General features: G+C 29.2%; 1 protein-coding gene across 1 annotated transcript; it reads left to right on the top strand.

Moving 5' to 3' along the window:
- Positions 1-12,739: 12,739 nt before the first annotated feature.
- On the top strand, positions 12,740-14,920 carry LOC123295931 (leucine-rich repeat-containing protein 24). Its single transcript, XM_044877393.1, has one exon. The coding sequence runs from the start codon at positions 12,740-12,742 to the stop codon at positions 14,849-14,851; it is 2,112 nt and encodes a 703-aa protein (XP_044733328.1). The 3' UTR covers positions 14,852-14,920.
- The last annotated feature ends 4,629 nt before the right edge of the window (positions 14,921-19,549 follow it).

The raw sequence follows: 19,549 nt of genomic DNA, 5'->3' as shown, positions 1-19,549 counted from the left end.
CAAATTTAAAAAATTTAATGTGGGTACACTCAACTAATAATACATTCACAAATTTTGTTTCCGAATCCTAAAAAAATGTTACAAAATATTCACTTTGCATAACTTATACAAATATTTACCATAATTATTATGAATTTTTTTAAATTTTATATTGAATTATATATAACATTTTATACTCATAATTTATAATGTGCGAAGATAATTGAGGTTTCCAACTTTTCGTATGGAATTAATTATATAACATTTACCATAAAAGATAAAGTCAACCACTTATAATGTCAACATAAACCACAGTATTTTAGAAAATGTATGTGCATCATTTTAATTTAATTAGTTAAATGTTCAACTCACATACGTAAAAAGAACAACGAGTTAATGGTCAAAACTTTGAGAAGTCAAATTTAGAAAATTAAAGAAAACTTTAAACATACTGCACGTACAAAAGATTGTTGATTATATTTTATTTATAAACAGATATATAGACAGACAGGCACATTAATATAAATAATGTAATATAATTATTGTGTGAGTGGTGGGTACATTTTTTCTTTCTGAAAATTATTCAAAGTGGACTGTGTTTTATGGGTTTCGAAAAATTGGTTCTGCATCGCAAGTTTAAACTTCACAAATACCAGATTTTTTTTTTGTAAATAGAAAGCGTAGAGTCCATGACATCTAACAAATTAGCTTATTTAAACTCAATGAATGTAGAAAGTAGCCACGCTTTGAAATTTACGTCACAATTAAAATTATTAGTCTTTTTTTAGTGCAATAAAGCTTGTTTTTTATTTTTTCAGACTTTAATTTTATTTATAAAAAAAAAAAAAAACGAATATAATAAGCAACATAATTGATTTTGTTATTTTTTGTCTCGCTAAGTAAAAATATTGTGTAAAGTTTGGGTAACAAAGTAGAGTCATAAAAAAATCTATTAACTTAAATGGGTTTCGATCTCGCGAACATTCGCATAGAAAGTGAACAGTAATCGGCACCACACCACGTAACCGTTTTTTAAAAAACCACCGGCTAATTTTTCGAGTACGGAACGATAAATTTGCACTTGAAACATACCTAAGAACACTCTCCGTTAAATTACCTTTCAAACGAAAAATTAAAATCGGTTCATCCGTTTAAATCGGTACGATGCCACCGACAAACATACATACATAAATAGCGGTCAAAGTTAGAACACCCCATTTTGCTTATTTTGGGGATCTTTTTCATGATAATAGAATAAAGTTATTGTCATCGGCTTTTGATAAAAGTACAAATTTTCAAGTCTATCGGACAATAAGTTGAGGAAAATTACGTTGAAAGATTCCCTTACATTCACAGAATATAATTTCTATAAATATAAAGTGCATCCACCAATGACATCTGCTACCCACGAGCATTTAATCTATAATGTTAAATGCACTGACATGCGCTCTCACCCATATGACCACTATCATAATTTTGCATGTAGCAAAAAAATGGAACAAATCTGACCACACAAAACAGGTGTTAGGGATTAAAGACTCATTTATTGGATTTATAAAATGAATCCAAAACTAAATGTGAAAAGATACAGTTGCAACAGTATCTACTTTTATACAAAAACACAAAATTATAAAGTAACGTACATTTTCTTTCTTTGAGGAATAAAACCAAATATTCCAATTAATTGTTGAGTGTTTTTAGCAAGTTGTTTGTTTGAAATAGCTAACAGTGTTCATGTCGTATTTCTTTTTACTTAGAGCAACAATTCACAAAGAAAGTATACATAAAGGTAGGTAAGTAATTGTATATGTGTACTTATTTTACTTCTATATACATGAAAGTTTATTTATTCCATAGAGTTCGATTTCTAAGCCATTTTTTATGATTTAGTTCCTGGCCTAACTTAGATTATACCCGCCTATATTGGAAAAAATAATATAAAGTTAGATGAAGGTATATAAAAAAAGGCTATTTGACAATTTGATTATTTTTAAACTTTGGTCAAATTGTATAGAAAGTGTCAGATCTCTCCCGTTTTTTAAATGGTATAAAAGGGAGTAGGGCATACATGAGATATTCGGTATATGGTTCTACAAATTAATAGTTTCCAAATGTTCTCACCTATAATTTGTTCACCGAGAAGTTTATCCAAATATTGAATTAAAGTGGAGTCGCCAAGGACCTAGGTTGTCAGAGCGACTTTAAATAAATACAATTTAAAAAAAAGTAATAGTTTCTTTATCTGGTCTGGTTCGGTGATGGTATGTACTACAAGATATAATTATTTATTAGGTATACGCGCATGAAGGAAGTGCACTCAGCCTCTACAGAGGAACAGAGAAATTAAATTATCAGCGGAAAAGGTGGTAAAACAAAAAACATATATATTTCAAAATGGGATCTTCAGCCTGAATGTGTCCTTCGTTGACATCCAAAATAACCTAACTTAACCTACAGTACCCTATAAGAGTAATTACAATTAGCTAATCCATACTTAGAATGATAACATGGTAGTCGAAATTCGTATTTATATAATACAAAATTGATCTAGAACATTAGGGCAAAATCATATATAACATATATCATATATAACTTAGCAGAATTTAGTTAAACTAGTTAAATTCTATATTGAAATAACGCGTTGATGGTGGTGCAGCTTTAATCATTCAAATTTATTTATCTTAAATAGTTGTAAGAGGTACAATTATAAACACGTGAAATTTACAAAAAAAAACCTCCGTCAAATTTTTCGTGTACGGAACTCTAAGCTCACACTTGAAACAAATCTAAGAACACTTTCTATTAAATTACCGTTTTTCTGGAAAAACCCTCTCCGTGCTGAACCAATAATGAAGATCATCGCCTGTTTTTTAGTTGGTTTTTTAGTAGGACACGGAACCCTAAACTGGAACTTAAAACATAGCTAGGAATACTCTCCATTAAATTGCTTCATCCATTTAGGCATTACGATGCCACAGACAGACAGGTAGGCAAACACATAGCAGTCAAACTTAATAGTTTGACTGCTATGTGAGCGTGTGAGGGAAATAGTAACCATTATGCGTGAATATAAATATTATCGAAGATAATAAATGAGAACTCTAGGATATTTCGAAATAAATTTTGATTTTTGCCCCAATTTTTTGACCAAGTAGTCATTGTCAGTAAGAATTAGCTAGTCGTGATTACTCTTATTATGAATGTTACTCTTTGCTAATTTGGGACAAAAATCGAAATTTATTATGCGTGCAGAACAAATATATTCTGCCCATGTACAAACCTTAAATCGTTATATGGAGGTTGAATGAAGCTCAGTTGAGATTTTTATATTGTTTGTTTGTAAAGAATTACTAAAACTGAACCCATTCATTGTGCATTGCTTTACTTTACTTACTACACAAAACTGAAGATAAGTTTGAATAAGACCATCATTACTACCTATATGTATAGGTATACTTATAGCAAGCAGCAGCAAGTAATGTAGATGTATTTTTGTGTTGTATTTTTAAGAAAATAAGAGTGAGTGACTAAGAGTAAGTTTATGGGTCATAAAAAGAAATTTCATTGATGTTGTTGTGGCCGCACAGGTAGAGAAGTAAATAAGTCAACCTTTAATATTGTTGTATACTTTTACGTTATATGTATATTTGTTTGTACAATTCTATACACTTTATTTTTAATTTGAACACTTCGCCATCAGTATAGTTCGTAATTTATCTCATTCATTTTTTTACGAAATGATTCTTAGGAATGGTTCTCTAATAGGTTTCAAGAAGGTGGAGTCCTAGTCACGGAATTAAGCACATTAGTGATAGCTAGCGAAAAACTGACATCGCAACTGAAAAGAATGACCCAAAATTAGTGGGTTTAAAAAAATTCCAATAAAATCTGATCAAATACGCATGTGTTATCAAAAAAGTCGAATTTTTTAACTTTATGACTTGACTGTAAATTAATGAGTGCCTTTTACATGATTCTTTACAAACACTTTGATTTACGTATAAAACAAAGGCCGGTGTCTTCTTTGCCATTCCCTAGTTACGGATCTGGCGTTGACATCGAAAGCTTTGCAGATAATCATGTACTGTACTTTTCAAGTATCATGTCCAAAACATTCTAGAACTTTCTTCATGTTTTGGAAAATAACTAAAAATAATCGATTGTGTATTCATTTTGAACCTTCGGATGTCGCACTCATCAATCTACTGTGGGAAGTTCAACAAACTGTCAAATAATCTTTCATGCTCTTCCAAACTATGTTATCGTTCGATTATTCCCACTCATGAAAATTTAAAAAGTACTTCAAATTTCATTAACATTTTGGTATGTTTGCATATTTTCACCTGTAACCAGTAGACTTTGCTTCTTAGATATGAAATCTAAAATATTCTGAAATATTCTGGTGCTCATAAGAAACCAATGTGATAAGAATAGAATTTCATATCAAACCCCTAACCTGCATTCTTAGATATCCCGTTTGAAAGCACATCTAAAGCACTATACTCAACGTATAAATTTAGTAAAGAAACTTTGATCTAAAACAGAATTCTTACTTACAACCAATGAAGGAAAACTTTTTAATTGTAGTACTTGAAAAAATATTTTGACGAAAAGTTTTTGAAAAAAAATTTTTTATGAGGCGCATCTGTCTATTTTTAAGTTTTCCTCTGTCTTTTTTCATTTACGATCACGAATTCATTTACAAATGACTCTGCAATTCTGGTTCAATTACAATTCTGAGCTTTTAATCCTACAACTTTTCTATAAAATTCTCATAGTGAACTGACGTCTCACACTGAAGTGTATTTTATCGTAAATTAAAATCTAAGAATACAAGAAAATTACCATAATTTATTTAATTCTAAAAAATTCTGTCAATAAGCTTACTGCCGAACAGTACGATTGACATTCAGGAAAAAAATAATTTAGAATCATGACGTTTCAACAACAAAATTCGAAAACTATTGTAACTGTTTTATAATATCATACAGGTTTTCATGAATAAACAAAAAAAAAAAAACAACTAAAAAAGATACTTTGTAAAAATTGTTAGTTTAACTTTTCTGTAGTAGTAATAATAATATATAGTAACACAAAAATAGTAAATATTTCAAAAAACTATTGTGAATTTCTACGAAATTTCTTAACAAAATTTTTACCTGCATTATTCTATATAAATTCATATATTATTTACCTTTTATAATTCTTACATTTGTTATTATATGAAATAAATAATATATATTTTTTTCTTCTTTTATTTTTTTTTTAAGATTTCTAAGATTTAAGCTGGTATATGTTGAATATGTCATGAACATGCATGCACCTTCTCAAACCTTATATTCCTTATATTATACAGATATAGTGGTGACAACAGAAAGCTGTTTTTGACGTATAATATTTAGTGTATGAATTATTTATATTATAAAAGCTTAAAAATAAAGAAATTGAGTTCAAATCAATATGCTTACTAATAGCGTATAGGTATAAAGATAGCATACATAGTTAGAACTATGTTCCTTATCGCAACTTATTTGTTTGCTGGTTGGAAGTTAAAACCGAAAAAAACTGCAGACAGACACCAAAAAACGAACATCTAGGTTACCTAGGACATTAAAACTTTTTCAATCGATTCAGATTGCCATGAATATTGAGAAAATGTAAAATTTTTTTTTATAACTGTCAATTTGTATTATTTGTCAAAATTTTATGTTTTAAACACTAGCAGATATCCGTCCGCTTTGCTGGATAATTTCTCCTTTTTTAAAACAAAGACTATCACGTTATAGCCCTCACTTATCCTCCTATTTGTTCACAATTTTATGGATTTTAATTTTTCACATGATACTCGCTAACATTGTAACTTTCTTTAATTTCAATCATTAAATTAACCTGATTTTACACTTTTTGGATGAAAACTACCCCATTCACTGAATTTTGATAAAACTCTAAAACTGAGAAAAATTTTTTAATGTAAAATTTTGATAAAACTCTTTATATAAGGTAATTTTGACCCAAAAAGTACAAAAATCGGGTGCATTTGATGACTAGTCGAATAGTTTTTGTGATACGGACTAAAATCGATCCGGTGCAGTTCTTCTCTTGCCTGAGCTATAGTGTTCGATTATATTATCATTAGAATTAGATAAATACCAAATATTCATAAGCTATAATCAGGCAGTTCTCTTAATTTCACTATTGAGCTACGCTCACACAAATTTGTTACTTGTTGAAAATCAGTCCAATAAATTAAGGCTGACTTTATACCTAATAGTTGTTACACCTTCTATGTGTGTAAGTGTGACTACTACCTACTGTTATATACAAAAAAATATATAATTATTATTTGTAGAGTAAATATATAATGTTTGTAATAGCATAGAATAATTTATCGATTATCATAAGTATAATACGTATACATTATAAATTTAGCTAGTAGAGTGTAACAAAAATAAACTTGATAATCTTCGTTGAATCAATTTTTGAGCTATAAAAATTTGTAAGTATATTAAATACTTAATTCTTAACTATGACCAGGGGATTGAATAACTATGACCAGGATTTCGTTCCGTGGTTTATAGAATTTTTCAATTTGGATTTAATCCACTTCTGATTCAAAAATTATGTAGACGTTTGAAGAGTCTAACAATAATAAGGTACCATTCTACCCGAGATTATAACGAAATTCCAAATTCGATACGAAATTAAAATTTCAATGTTGAAGATTTGAAGATTTCAAAATACCGGTCAAAACACTGTTTTATTAAATGATTTTTCCATTAATTTTATTCGATGATCATCCTGTTGGAATAAAAATTGACATGAATCCAAGAAGTCTCGGTTCGAGTGTATTTTTTCAATTCTCTTTAATTAAGATTACTAGACAAGATATTTGTCAATATTTAGTTTACGCTTGTATGTAACATATTATATCAAAATATAGTCGAATAGACTATGATGTAAATATCGTGTGCATGATTAAATGTAAACAACAACAATAAGTAATACTATAAAAGTCTTAATCAAATGTAAAGCTTTAACGATAATTTAATCAAAAAGTTTTCGAGGCGTAATTGTACACTAATATGAGCCAAAGAGACCACACGTTTGTGTGAAACTCAACTTCTTATCCATTTTTAAAAAGCGGGTTATACGTAAGATTTCAAACTTTTCCATCATTTTTTTTTTCAATATCTTACAAAAACAAGCTGTGCAAGTGAGTGCGATTCTTATGGTCCACACTTTCAACTACCCAGACATTTAAAAGAAATTCCCTATACCAGGAAGTAATAGTTGTTTGAAAGATAATTTGTTCGAGAGCGTTCTTAGCTATGTTTCAAGAAAATATCCTTAGCCGTTTGAAGATCTTGTTGTTTCAGATTGGGAACTATAAACTTGGACTTAAAACATACCTAAGAACACTCTTAATAAAATTACCAAAAAAAAAAAAAAACGAAATGGTTAATCAGTTTAGGAGCTACGATGCCACAAAAAGACACCCAGATTTACAGACACGTTTAACTTATAACAACCCTCTTTTTAGTCGAGGATTAAAAAAAATTTAATTAATTAAATGGAGATTTAATATTTTTATCTACCCCTTATAATCGTTCTGTAAAACTATGTCGCTTCAGTGCTAGATTACTGCACAAGCATGAGTTTAGTAAGACCAATGTACAAGTGAGAGAGTTAACTCACAACCATTCATTATAAAAAAGTAAAATACGAAACGAAATGATGTTTCCAATTTAGTGCAAAACCATACACCACCAAAGTAGGACAAACAGCTAAAAATTAAATCAATACAGAAAATATACTGTATGTGTATATTATTTAAATATAGGCAAAGAGTATTATAGACCGTGTGCCCATTGTGAATTAACCCGTCAGCACCAATTTTTTGGTTTCTGATGACGTCATAAAGTAACAAAATTCGTTTTTTTTGATAATTCAGGCAAATTTGATCCGATCTTAGAGGAAATTTTTTTAAAACCCACTAATTTTGGTTCATTCTTTTCAGCTGTGAAGTCAGTTTTTCGCTAGCTTTGACTAATGTGGCTAATTCCGGGACCAAGGTTCTTCATTCTTGAAACCTATTAGAGCTAGGTTAATTTTGATCACAAATTTTAAAAGTATGACCCAAATTTAGTAGAATTGCATGCTTGGTTTATCAAAATTGTATAAAATTTGAATGTTATATAGCAAAATAAAATTTTTTGGTTTCTGATGACGTCATAAAGATAAAAAAATTCGATTTTTTTGATAACACATACAAATTTGGTCCGATCTTTTTGGGATTTTTTTTAAAAGCAACTAATTTTTTGTCATTCTTTTCAGCTATGATGTCAGTTTTTCGCTAGCTGTCACTAATGTGGCTTTATCCGGGACCAGGACTCCATATACTTGAAACATATTGGAGCTAGGCTAATTTTGATGACAAGTTTGAAAAGTATGACCCAAATTTAGCAGGATTACATACTTGGTTCATCAAAATTGTATAAAATTTCAATATGATAGAAAGAAATTAATTTTTTTAGATTCTGATGACGTCATGAAGTTCAAAAATTTTATTTTTTTGATAACACAGGCAAATTTGGTCCGATCTTATTGATGTGATGTCAGTTTTTCGTCAATGTCAATTCTCCTGCAAATGACTTGAAAATTTGCATAGTTTTTTATACTACTTTAAAAAGTGTAGTATATATATAATTCTTTCAAAAAACATAAAATTTTTCTATTATTTGACTTTAAATACTCCGAATCGCCAATAACCCGAAAAGTTTTGACTTTTCGAAATATGTTTAATGAATATTTTTTTGCTTAGAGTTCATTCTTATATAGAATTTTTACTTAATTATTGGCTCATGGTCTATAAAAAGTATTAGGTTTGTTGGCATTACCTACCATAATATTTATATATAAATATAAAGTATTTCGATATACCTACCTACCTTTAGTAAGTTTTTATACGAAACGATATATTTAAACACCGCAGACAGAAACACAAAATTAATATATGTCTTAATTATTTAGATAAAGAAAACAAATGGAACAATTTAGTTTAAATATACATACATTCCGTGTAGAATAATAATAATGATCATAATACAGAATACATTGAATCTAAAAGTTTTTTTTTTAAAACATATGGTCCAACGATCGGCCGTAGTAAACTCTTCTGACGACATAGTTACTCTCTTTTCTTTTATTGTGTATATAAATAAAAGTTTAAAAAAACTATTAAAAAAAACGCTTTTGTTACTAGCTGAATTAAAAAGTAGAAAATAATTTCTGTAAGTTAAGAAACAAAAAAGAGATATTCGTAAAAGTTAAATTATAAAATATCTGAAAAAGCACTCCACGTTTTTTTATATTAAAATGATTTTTTCCTTAATCACTCTATTGTTTTTTTTGAACATATAGAAATTATTTTTTACTTTTGAGTTCAGCTAGTTACAAAAGCGTATTTTTTATTCCATTACTTATTTACTACTTTTTATTTCAGCTAACTGCAAAAGCGTGTTTTTTAGTTTTTTTAACTATTATTTTTTAATATTATATCAGCATTCCATTGGAATTTTACCTGCACTTCCACCATCTACAATTTTATTGTTAAAACGTTAATCCTGAAAATCCCGATGAAGATAATTGGACAAACTTAATATATTATTGTATTGTTATTAGTCCTTGATAATTGTACGAAATTTCAATTTAATCTGACGTTTTGAAAAGAGTGAAAATCACTATCAAAGATTCTACGTGAAAATGACGTTCAAAGATAATGCAGTTAGATACCAAGCTAATAAAAGCGTGTTGGAAGGAGGGATTATAGGCACTGGTAAACACAAATTTAGAATTTCTTGGTTGAACGATCCAAAATTATACAAAAACAAGTGAAAACAAACAATTGGCTGAGTTAATTGTTGAAATACGTTGTATAGAAAGTGTTAAATATCAGTGCATGCATTTTTTTTTATAAATTAGTAGATGATTTCGAAAATGTTCGAGTATTTTCTAGAATTTTGACGAAAAAATATTTCAAACAAAAGTTGTTTATTTTGTTTATAGGGAACATTTCGTACATTTATACTTTTGTTCTATCTCTATCGGTTGAAAAGATGGGTCCTTAAAACTTAGCATCACTTTTTACGCCCTGAGCACGCTTTAAAAATTTCAGATTGATATCTCTTTTCGTGCTTGAGTTATCGGAGTTATCAGACAACCACAAAGGCACTACTCTTTAATTTTAAGAAAATCGTTAAAATTTGACAGAAAAAGCATTACACTGAATAATAATAATATCTATTCCTCGGATGAGATTTCGGCACAAACTTCAGATACTTAATCCTTAGCTCGGCGTATCGATCCTAGGTTTATATAAATTCTCCGAAAAATTGTTTAACTTAGATAATGAACCTTATTTGTTTCTAATCTAACGATTTGCTCTATATGATATTATGTACGTATATCAGTGCATTTACATAATTATAGAGACATAATTTACGTAAGTGTGTATTAGGTAAATAACCCGTAGTAGTTGTGATTTTAGGATTCCGTAAAAGATACACAACGTAAATATTAATTAATTCAGTTTCCAAGTACTGTGATTACTTAATTACAAATTTACTGATGTTCTATTATTAATCAATTAGGTGAAAAATATAATTTTATATTAACATTAAACATTAAACGTAAATTAATACTGATATACAGTGCGATTTTAAAAACTATTGTAAATATGTCTGTTTTCTTCTATGTCTGTTGAGTTTTAAGGGTTGACACCTGCTCGGGCCTCATCCGGCAGTGACGGGCTTAGAAGGTATGGCCGGTGGCCGGGTTTTTGAAAATTTTGCCAGACCATCGCGTGGTCAGGGTCGAAAAAGCATTATAATTGCTGAATCGCCACTACGATGATTTGACCTCAGCAACTAGAGTAGTGAGAATTGGTTTTGTTCAAGATGTTAGTGTTTGTAGGACTTTTCAACTTATTTTTTTAGTATCACGATAAAAAGTCAGTTGTAAAACGTTTATATTCGTTCTATCATAATATATACGTCATATTACTATCAAAATTTTTTTCTATTTACTAAGTATGACATATATTAGACTATAAAAATTACATAAACAAGTACGATGAAGTTATTATTTTTTTGTTTATACTCTCGTGATGAGAGAAGTTCTCACAATAACAGACGAAATTAAAAAATCATAATTCCGAAATAGATAAAATAATATGAAGATATACCATTTGAATTTGAAGAAGATCTTATACAATTGTTAAGATCCAGTGATAATACTATAGTAAAGTACTATCTACCTTATTCCGTAAATAAATTCGATAATACGATACGAACTAAAATCTTGAATAGTAGGGGTGACGAATAAACGTGTCTAATAATTTAACACTCCTCGATATTTGAGACTTTTGAGTTCTGTAAAACTTAAAAGTTTTTTTTAACTATTTTCTTTTTTTAGTGATCCAATTAATTAATAGTTGGGACATTGCTCAATGTTTATAACATTTGAACCCTTTATTTAAAAAATTAAAGAGCAAATCAAATGTCAATTGTATATTTTCGACATAAATATGTAAATAGACACTCTTGTCTAAAATAAATATTTCATTTACACACATTCAAAAGCAGAATTTCTCAAAACAGTCTGTCGAGAGCAGAATATATCATGACAATAATCATAAATATCCACACACCCCATATAACACAAATAAAAATCAACCCTTTTTCACAATATATTTTAATTTTTTATTTTATTTTTGTGTTCTGCAAATTGTGATGTAATTTCAAGCCCATTATGTAAACAGCTAAATGAGTTTTTAACATTTTTATATTAACAACACAAAACTAAGCGGCAATATGACAGTCACAGTACTAGCCACCAACCGACCGACAGTTATGCGAAGAAAAAAGGCATTAAAAAAAGGGAATGGAATGAGATAAAAATGTTTGTGTTCCTTTAAAAAAATCTTAATGAACAATAAAAAAAAATGTTAAAGAATTGTAAAGATGAAAATACTACTCATGACAGCATCATCATCAACATCAATGTAGTGAAGTGAGGTAGAATATATATCGTATATAAAGAGTGCGAAATGAGAGAGATATGTGATAAAACGTACGGACCAATGCGCACCCCTAAGCACAATAGTGATCGGTGCGACGCAAGCGGAAAACGTTATAACTGAACAACAACGAGAAAGATAGCATGAGAGAGGTGAACGTGAGGGTAGTCAGTCAGTCAGTCCCTTAGCAGTAGTAAGTCCGTACATACGACAATACTGTGAATACATGCACAAGAGAGTACCAAGTTACACATATCTCTTCATGTCGAAACTTGCTTTTGGCTCAATCAGTTACCGTTTGACTATCGTATATGTCACATACAACTTTTGTAGTAATATTTATTAACACTATAAACACAAGTTAATAGTTATGTGGTGTTCTTTAACTTATTCCTCTTCTACAATTCGAATTATTATGAATAAAAATAAAAAATGTACTGTTAATAATAAATGTAAACTTTATTTAAATAAAATGTATTATTAACAAATGCAAATAGAAGATATAAAAAAACAATATAAATAAACTAAATATGAAGTTAATTACAACAATTAAATAAATTTCATTGTTGATACATAAATTAAAATTGGTGTTTTAGTTTTTATATATGTTTAAATTTAATTTGTTACATAAAAAAAATGAATTATTGTGTTCTAAGTTTGTATAACAAAATGTTTATATTAAAAATGATCGTAATTGCAACAATCATCGCAACAATTGTAGTGCCGATTGTTGAAAGTGCATCATCATGTCCGTCAGTGTGTGTATGTAAATGGAAAGGTGGTAAACAAAATGTTGAATGTGTGAATCGAGCATTAATAACAATACCAGATTTTGTGGATCCAGAAACACAAGTGTTAGATATGACTGGTAATAATTTACAAATATTACCACGGGAGATATTCAATCGTGCCGGATTATTAAATTTACAGAAAGTATACTTACGTAGTTGTCGTTTAGGACAAATCGATGATCAAGCATTTAAAGGATTAAAAAATTTAGTTGATTTAGATTTATCATATAATTTATTAACAGCGGTACCATCGGCCACGTTTGATTATATACCGTTGTTGCGTGAATTAACATTATCAAATAATCCGATATCGAAAATTGAAAGTTATGCGTTTCGAAATGTGCCTGGTTTAGTGAAATTGGATTTATCTCAATGTGAATTACAAACAATTGCACCGCGGGCATTTGAAGGACTTGATTTGTTAGAAACATTAAAATTAAATAATAATAAATTAACAGAGTTACAACCACGGACAGTTGATTCATTAAATCGATTGCATCGTGTTGAATTACATGAAAATCCATGGATATGTGATTGCCGTTTACGTGCAGCGAAATTATGGTTAACTGATAATAATATACCATATCCTGTGCCACCTGTTTGTGTAGGTGGTCCAGATCGAATTTTACGACGAACGTTTGCTGAGCTACGTGTTGATGATTTTGCATGTAAACCGGAAATTCTTCCTGTCAGTAGATATATTGAAACTACGACGGGTGCAAATGCGACAGTGGTGTGTAGAGCAGGCGCTGTGCCTGCGGCAAATGTCAATTGGTATTGGAATGGACGTTTATTACAAAATAATACCGCATTTAGTTCATATCAAAAAATTTATATATTTGAAGATGGCCATTTCGAAAAACGTAGTACATTAATATTAACGAATGCCCAAGAGACTGATTCAAGTGAATTTTATTGTGTTGCTGAAAATAGAGCTGGTAATGCAGAAGCAAATTTCACACTGCATGTATCAATGCAAACAGCTGGCATGGCAACATTGGGTAGTAGTCAAATTGTTGGATTGAGTGCAGCACTTGTTATACTTATTCTTTTTATATTGCTTATTATCCTTGTATTGCTGGTTCGACTACGACGTATGCCTACTGTTGAAACTAAAACACCAGGTCAATTAGAGGTAGTCACTGTTGTACATCGTAATGGTGGCACCACAACAATGAAACCTGTTACAACTCCAATTGAATCCTCCTCTTTCGCTGACCAAAAGCTAGGGGTTAATACAAATGATAATAATAATCCCAACTGTAATCCAGTGCAAAAACCACCCCGACTCACTGAATTATCGTACACAACTGCTAACTATAATGGCGGTGGTAGTATCATGAATCCAGGTACATGTGTCGTATCACCTTCATCAACATCAGGAAATAATCCAGATTTAATAAACGATACAAAGCGTGAGGATACTGAAACATCACATGGTGTAATGGAAGCAGAATCAGAACGACCTGGTAGTGGTGAGTATCGCAATGTATGCGAATCCTTATATCCAAGTGGATTGTGGGAACAGCCGTTAGATGGCTCAACAGATAAATACTTACAACGAATTATTAATAATTCATCTACACCTGGTTACAGTTATGATGACAAAACACCAATCATTGGGGAGGCCATGGGGATGAGTGGCATTAGTAGTGATGATCCCGACGAATGTTTCGAACAACAACAGCCACAACATTCAATTATAAATAATAGAGTTCATCCAGCGGCAACGAGTACAGCAAGTAGTGGGCATTATAATACGGCAGCATCAGGATATCCACCTGATTATGGTTTACCCATTATTCCGGGTGGTGGTGATCCAAATGGTCCAGTACCTATGGTACCGCCTCACGTACAAATGCCAACAAATGCAAAAACGTTGCGTGTTTGGCAAAAAGGTGGTGTACCAGTATTACCCCCAGTAACAGCGTTAAAACGGGCGTTAACTAGTAGTAGAAATTCTCCAGATGAAGGTTATCAGGAGGGCTATGGTACTGATGTGTAAAAACAATATTTTTCAAGAATTCTCCAAGTTGTATTTAAGTTATACCAAAGATATTTTAATGTTCCTCTAGGTGCTAAAATTAAGAGACAATTACATGAGAGAAAGAAAGAAAATATGTTACTACGTCATAAAATAAAATACCTAAAACTAAATATTATTAATTAGTATTATAAATAATTAATTAAATAACCAATTGGTATCCATTTTTATTGTAAGAAATTCGTCCTTCCAAAACGGTGTTTATATATAGCAGAAAAAATTAAAAAAAAAGAATTAAAATTATTTTGTGTACACCCCAACAAAAATATGTGAAGTGTATTATGTATAAAGAATGGGTCATCAAATCTACAATATAAGGTGGTAGTTTCCCAAGAAACATGATGACCCCCAAAAGACATTATTCATTTTGTAAATAATAAATGTTTATATTTAAAAAAAATTGTGTGATATATAATATATAAAAAATAATGTTGAAAATTTTTTGAGAGTGATCTCGTAAATGACGTGTGTTTGGTTGTTTTTATTCATTTTTTAAAAAATATTGAAAAGTGTGTCTTGAAAGGTGATATTCTTTGAAATTGAGGGGTAAGTGCGATGCAGCTACATTATACGTCCCCTTAGGGCGTATTTAAAGCCTGTTTTATGAGTCGATAAAAATGGTGTTAAATTACTACCACACTACTGAAATGAAGAGAAACATGAACCTGCACACTACTTAGGAGAGAAAATCTATATAATAAAATGTACTGTTATTGGCTTTAATGTCATGAGAAAATTCGACTGTATAAATATGGCTTTAAAAAATTTTTTAGGCCATATTTTTTTTTGTGTAAATATGATGACTTAAAAAAATTTTTTTTTTTGTAAATAATTAATGGTACTAAAATTTTATGTTTTTTTCGGGGATAAATTTTTTTATTAAAAATTCGTGTAAATCAAAAATATTTGTATATTATAAATACAAATCATATCGACAAAAACATGTACAATACAGTTTATTAGTGAAATGCCAAATATTTAATGAATATAATTAAAAAGGCCTCTAGAGGATTTAGCGAGTAATAAAATCAGCATACACACAGTAAATAATCAACCTGACAATATTTTAATTGGAAAGTGATTCATTTTCATAAATACATTTTCAATTTATCAAATACATTTTTCATTGTGCAAGTTTTTTTTTGTGTATATTTTTTTTATTGTTTTCTTTTGTAAAGAAAAAATGCTTTCGATTTTTTGTTGTTGTTAAGAAAAGCGAGCAATTTAACAGAGAAAAAACTCATGTATACAATACACGACATTAATGGTTGCAAAAAAAGAAAAACATTAAAAAAAAACCCTGTATTGTACATAGGAAAGAAAAAAGGGAATATTTGAAATATTTTTTTTTTATATTTAAGTTCTTTTTACTTACGAATTTTTTATAATTCAAAGAAAAATTTTAATTATGAATTTTTTTTACCAATTATTTTTTGTGACATATTTCGTGTTGTCTCTTCAAAGTTTTTATTTTTCTTCACACTTAAAAGTTATTGAAGATGTTTGTGTTTCTGTCTCCTTAAAGATGATAATTCAAGAACCCATGTCAGCGAAAATTAGTTTTTATAAGTTTTCCCCGTATAATGTTTATTCTCGTTCGTTGTTCAAGATATTATACAAATCCGACAAACAATTTGCATACGGTTTTAATAGACAAACAAACAGCATACTCCAAGCAGATGTTGGCTTTCATCGGGAAACTTGTTACCTTCTACTTTTTTTTTTTACTTTTCTTCGTTTCTTATACTCATAAGGAAAATTTAGAAAAAGAACTTAATTATAAAAAAGATATTACGATTTATTTTGAGCTATAAATAAATTTGTTGAGAAGAAGAATTGAAATAAACTAAAAATAAATTTACCAAACAGATGAGAAAAAAAAACCATTGTTTTGTATTTTGAAGAATTTTTATTAAAATGGGAGAGAAAATATATTATTATTTTGTGAGCCACTCCTTATTTATTATATATATCTTTTTTTCGTTCGTCTATTAATCACAACAGCCATTTACTTGGGTTAAAAAAAATAAAATAAAACAAAACCATATGTATACAATATGGATCAGAAAAAACTCCTGTCAGTTTCAAAAAAATTTTTTTAGTGAGTTAAATAGAGATTTCACCTTGCAAAATAATTCGATCGAAAATATCGAAACCTATGGTAATTTATTTCGATACCTGCATAAATACGTAAAGATAAATTGTATAATTTTTGATGGGCGCAGTTAACATACAAAGTGAATTTAATTTATGAAGCAATCAACTCGAAATGTATTTGAATGATTTTTCATTCATTCACCAGAAATGCAATTGAATGAACTCGAATACAGTGGAATCTCGTTAAATCTTAATCCTCAGAAAGTTAAAAGAATGACATTCCCTTTCGCTGAACTCCTACATACGCGATATCTCAAACTACTCAGACTTTGTAACTCGAACAAAATGATATTTTGTAGGGAGGTGTTGATACTACTTACATATTTTTCTCTGTAATACGAATTTCAAAAAGCAGGCTCCGTAAGTCGTAGTTACTAAAATATAATAAGTCTTATACTATAACTTCTTCTAAGCTCTCGCGCCTTTCCAAGTCTAAGTTTTATCAACTAAAGCCTCTGTATCTCGAACAACATGTTAAGTTATTAAGTCCCTTGCATTTCCCTTAAGGTTCGAGTTATTTAAGTTCCACTATATTTATATTTTATCTAAAAAACATATTTAAACCTTGTCTCAAAACATGTTAGATTTGCTAGTTCTTTATATTTGATATAATTTTTTCTAGTTTAGTTATTGGTATTTTTGTTTTTAAACAGTAGTATGGTCAAATAACCAAAGGTATGGACTTCTTTTTTTGCATAGAATTTTTCAATACTGTCGGTTTTTGGATATAAATTTTCTAAACGCATTCGGATCGAGCCCTCTTCTTTCGCGGGGACAAACAGCTATTTGCACTTTGCGACCTTAAAATTGGGCGTTTGACTAGTAAATTTTGCGCACTCAAAAGGAAGTTCCCTGCTTTTTCGTATCACGGAAAAAGTATGCAATACACTTGATGTATAATATCAGATTTCCTTTTTTTTCTTTATTGATAAACGGTTAAATTACCATAGGTTTCAAGGGAATAATTTCGTTTCCCTTTTTGTGAGATCCATATGGTTTTACATATCTATTTAACTCGCCTCTTTTAATACGTTGAAATTATTTTTTATCAAAAGCTTTAATTTCACTAAAATTGTAATTAAATTTAAATGTATACAGTACGAAAAAAAATACCCAGTTAACCTCCAAAGATTTTAGAAAGCTAGATAAAAATATAAATGAAAAACGAAAAGAATATTTGATAAAACAATTTTTTTATTCACTCAATATCATATATAATTTATATTTTTGGTTAATATGCCCCGTTTTTCTTCCATCACGAAACATCAATCATTTTGTACTCTTATCAGTCCGAAACTTGTTTGAATGGGATGATGGAAGGTTTATGTATGTAGTACAAACAAATGTTATGCAATTTTAGTCAAACAAAAAAAAAAGGAAAAACTTGTTTTAACGAAATATAAAAGGTCCGAGATTATAAACAACCAAAGTCAAATAAATTTTTTTTTTTGAAAAATGATTTTGATGGATGCATTATATTGTTGTTGTAGTCAAAGTGAAATAAGCAAAATGAAATTAATTGGTTTATTTTCAATTCATAATTAGGAAAAACAATTTTGAATGAAAATTTTAACTAAAAATCTATATCCATTTATTACTGAATGCAATATACATTTGCATACAATGCGATTTTTGTCTTCATGGGTAGTTTACTTACTTACCATGCCCAAAATAAGTGTGTTGAAGCAAACCAATTACATAAATATTCTGATTTGGATTCTTTAGATTGCTGATTGAAAAAAATCACTTATTTGTATCCCTTGCTTTTAGTCAAATATCGCGAGATACGCAATGAGCTAAATAAAAATCTTCTGGCCCTCTATATCTCTGAAACCTTTTGTGTACTTAATTGCAAATTGTTTTTTGAATGATTTTTTATTTTTTGGTTTTAAGTTCGGATTACAATTAAATCTACAATTTGGTGAACTTCAAATTGTTTGTTTATCTTTGGACTCACTTATTCTAATTCAAAATCTTTTCGCCATTCATTAGGATTAGATTATTTGAAAAATTATTATTTTATTATTTAATTCATGCTTTTAGAAGGCATAAAATAATATTGACAATAAAAGAAATACTTAAATGCAAATGTGTACTGTATGAAGTTACTTTAGATTCATTCATTTTTAGTTAATTATTTCATAATTAACATTTGGTAGGATTATTTATGTACAGAAAAAGTCATTCAAGATGAGAGAAGTTCAATAATTACACCTAAGTACAATAATTTAAAACTGTTTCTCAAGATGCCAATATCTTATATTTTTCGAAAACTTCTTGCTTGCTTTTTTGAATGAAATTTTTGTTAACTATTTAAAAAAAAGGTTTAGTGCAACTGCAAGTAATAGAGATGTGCAAGGTTGGCATTTTGTTTTTACTTTACGAAGAATTTTTTTTTCTGAACGCAAGAAAATATAGTTTGAAGTTTTTGGCATTGAAATATGTAAATGACCCTTGATGACTTTTTGTTAACATACGATCCTATTATAGGGTGGTCTATTT

Source organism: Chrysoperla carnea, chromosome 3 (genome assembly GCF_905475395.1).
Source record: "Chrysoperla carnea chromosome 3, inChrCarn1.1, whole genome shotgun sequence".
NCBI lineage: Eukaryota > Metazoa > Arthropoda > Insecta > Neuroptera > Chrysopidae > Chrysoperla > Chrysoperla carnea.
The sequence above is the reverse complement of the archived record's forward strand: the minus strand, read 5'-3'. Positions and strand labels throughout refer to the sequence as shown.

Bases quoted from the DNA above. Each gene is read 5' to 3' on its own strand.
- LOC123295931 (XM_044877393.1), top strand. From the start codon at position 12,740: ATGATCGTAATTGCAACAATCATCGCAACAATTGTAGTGCCGATTGTT.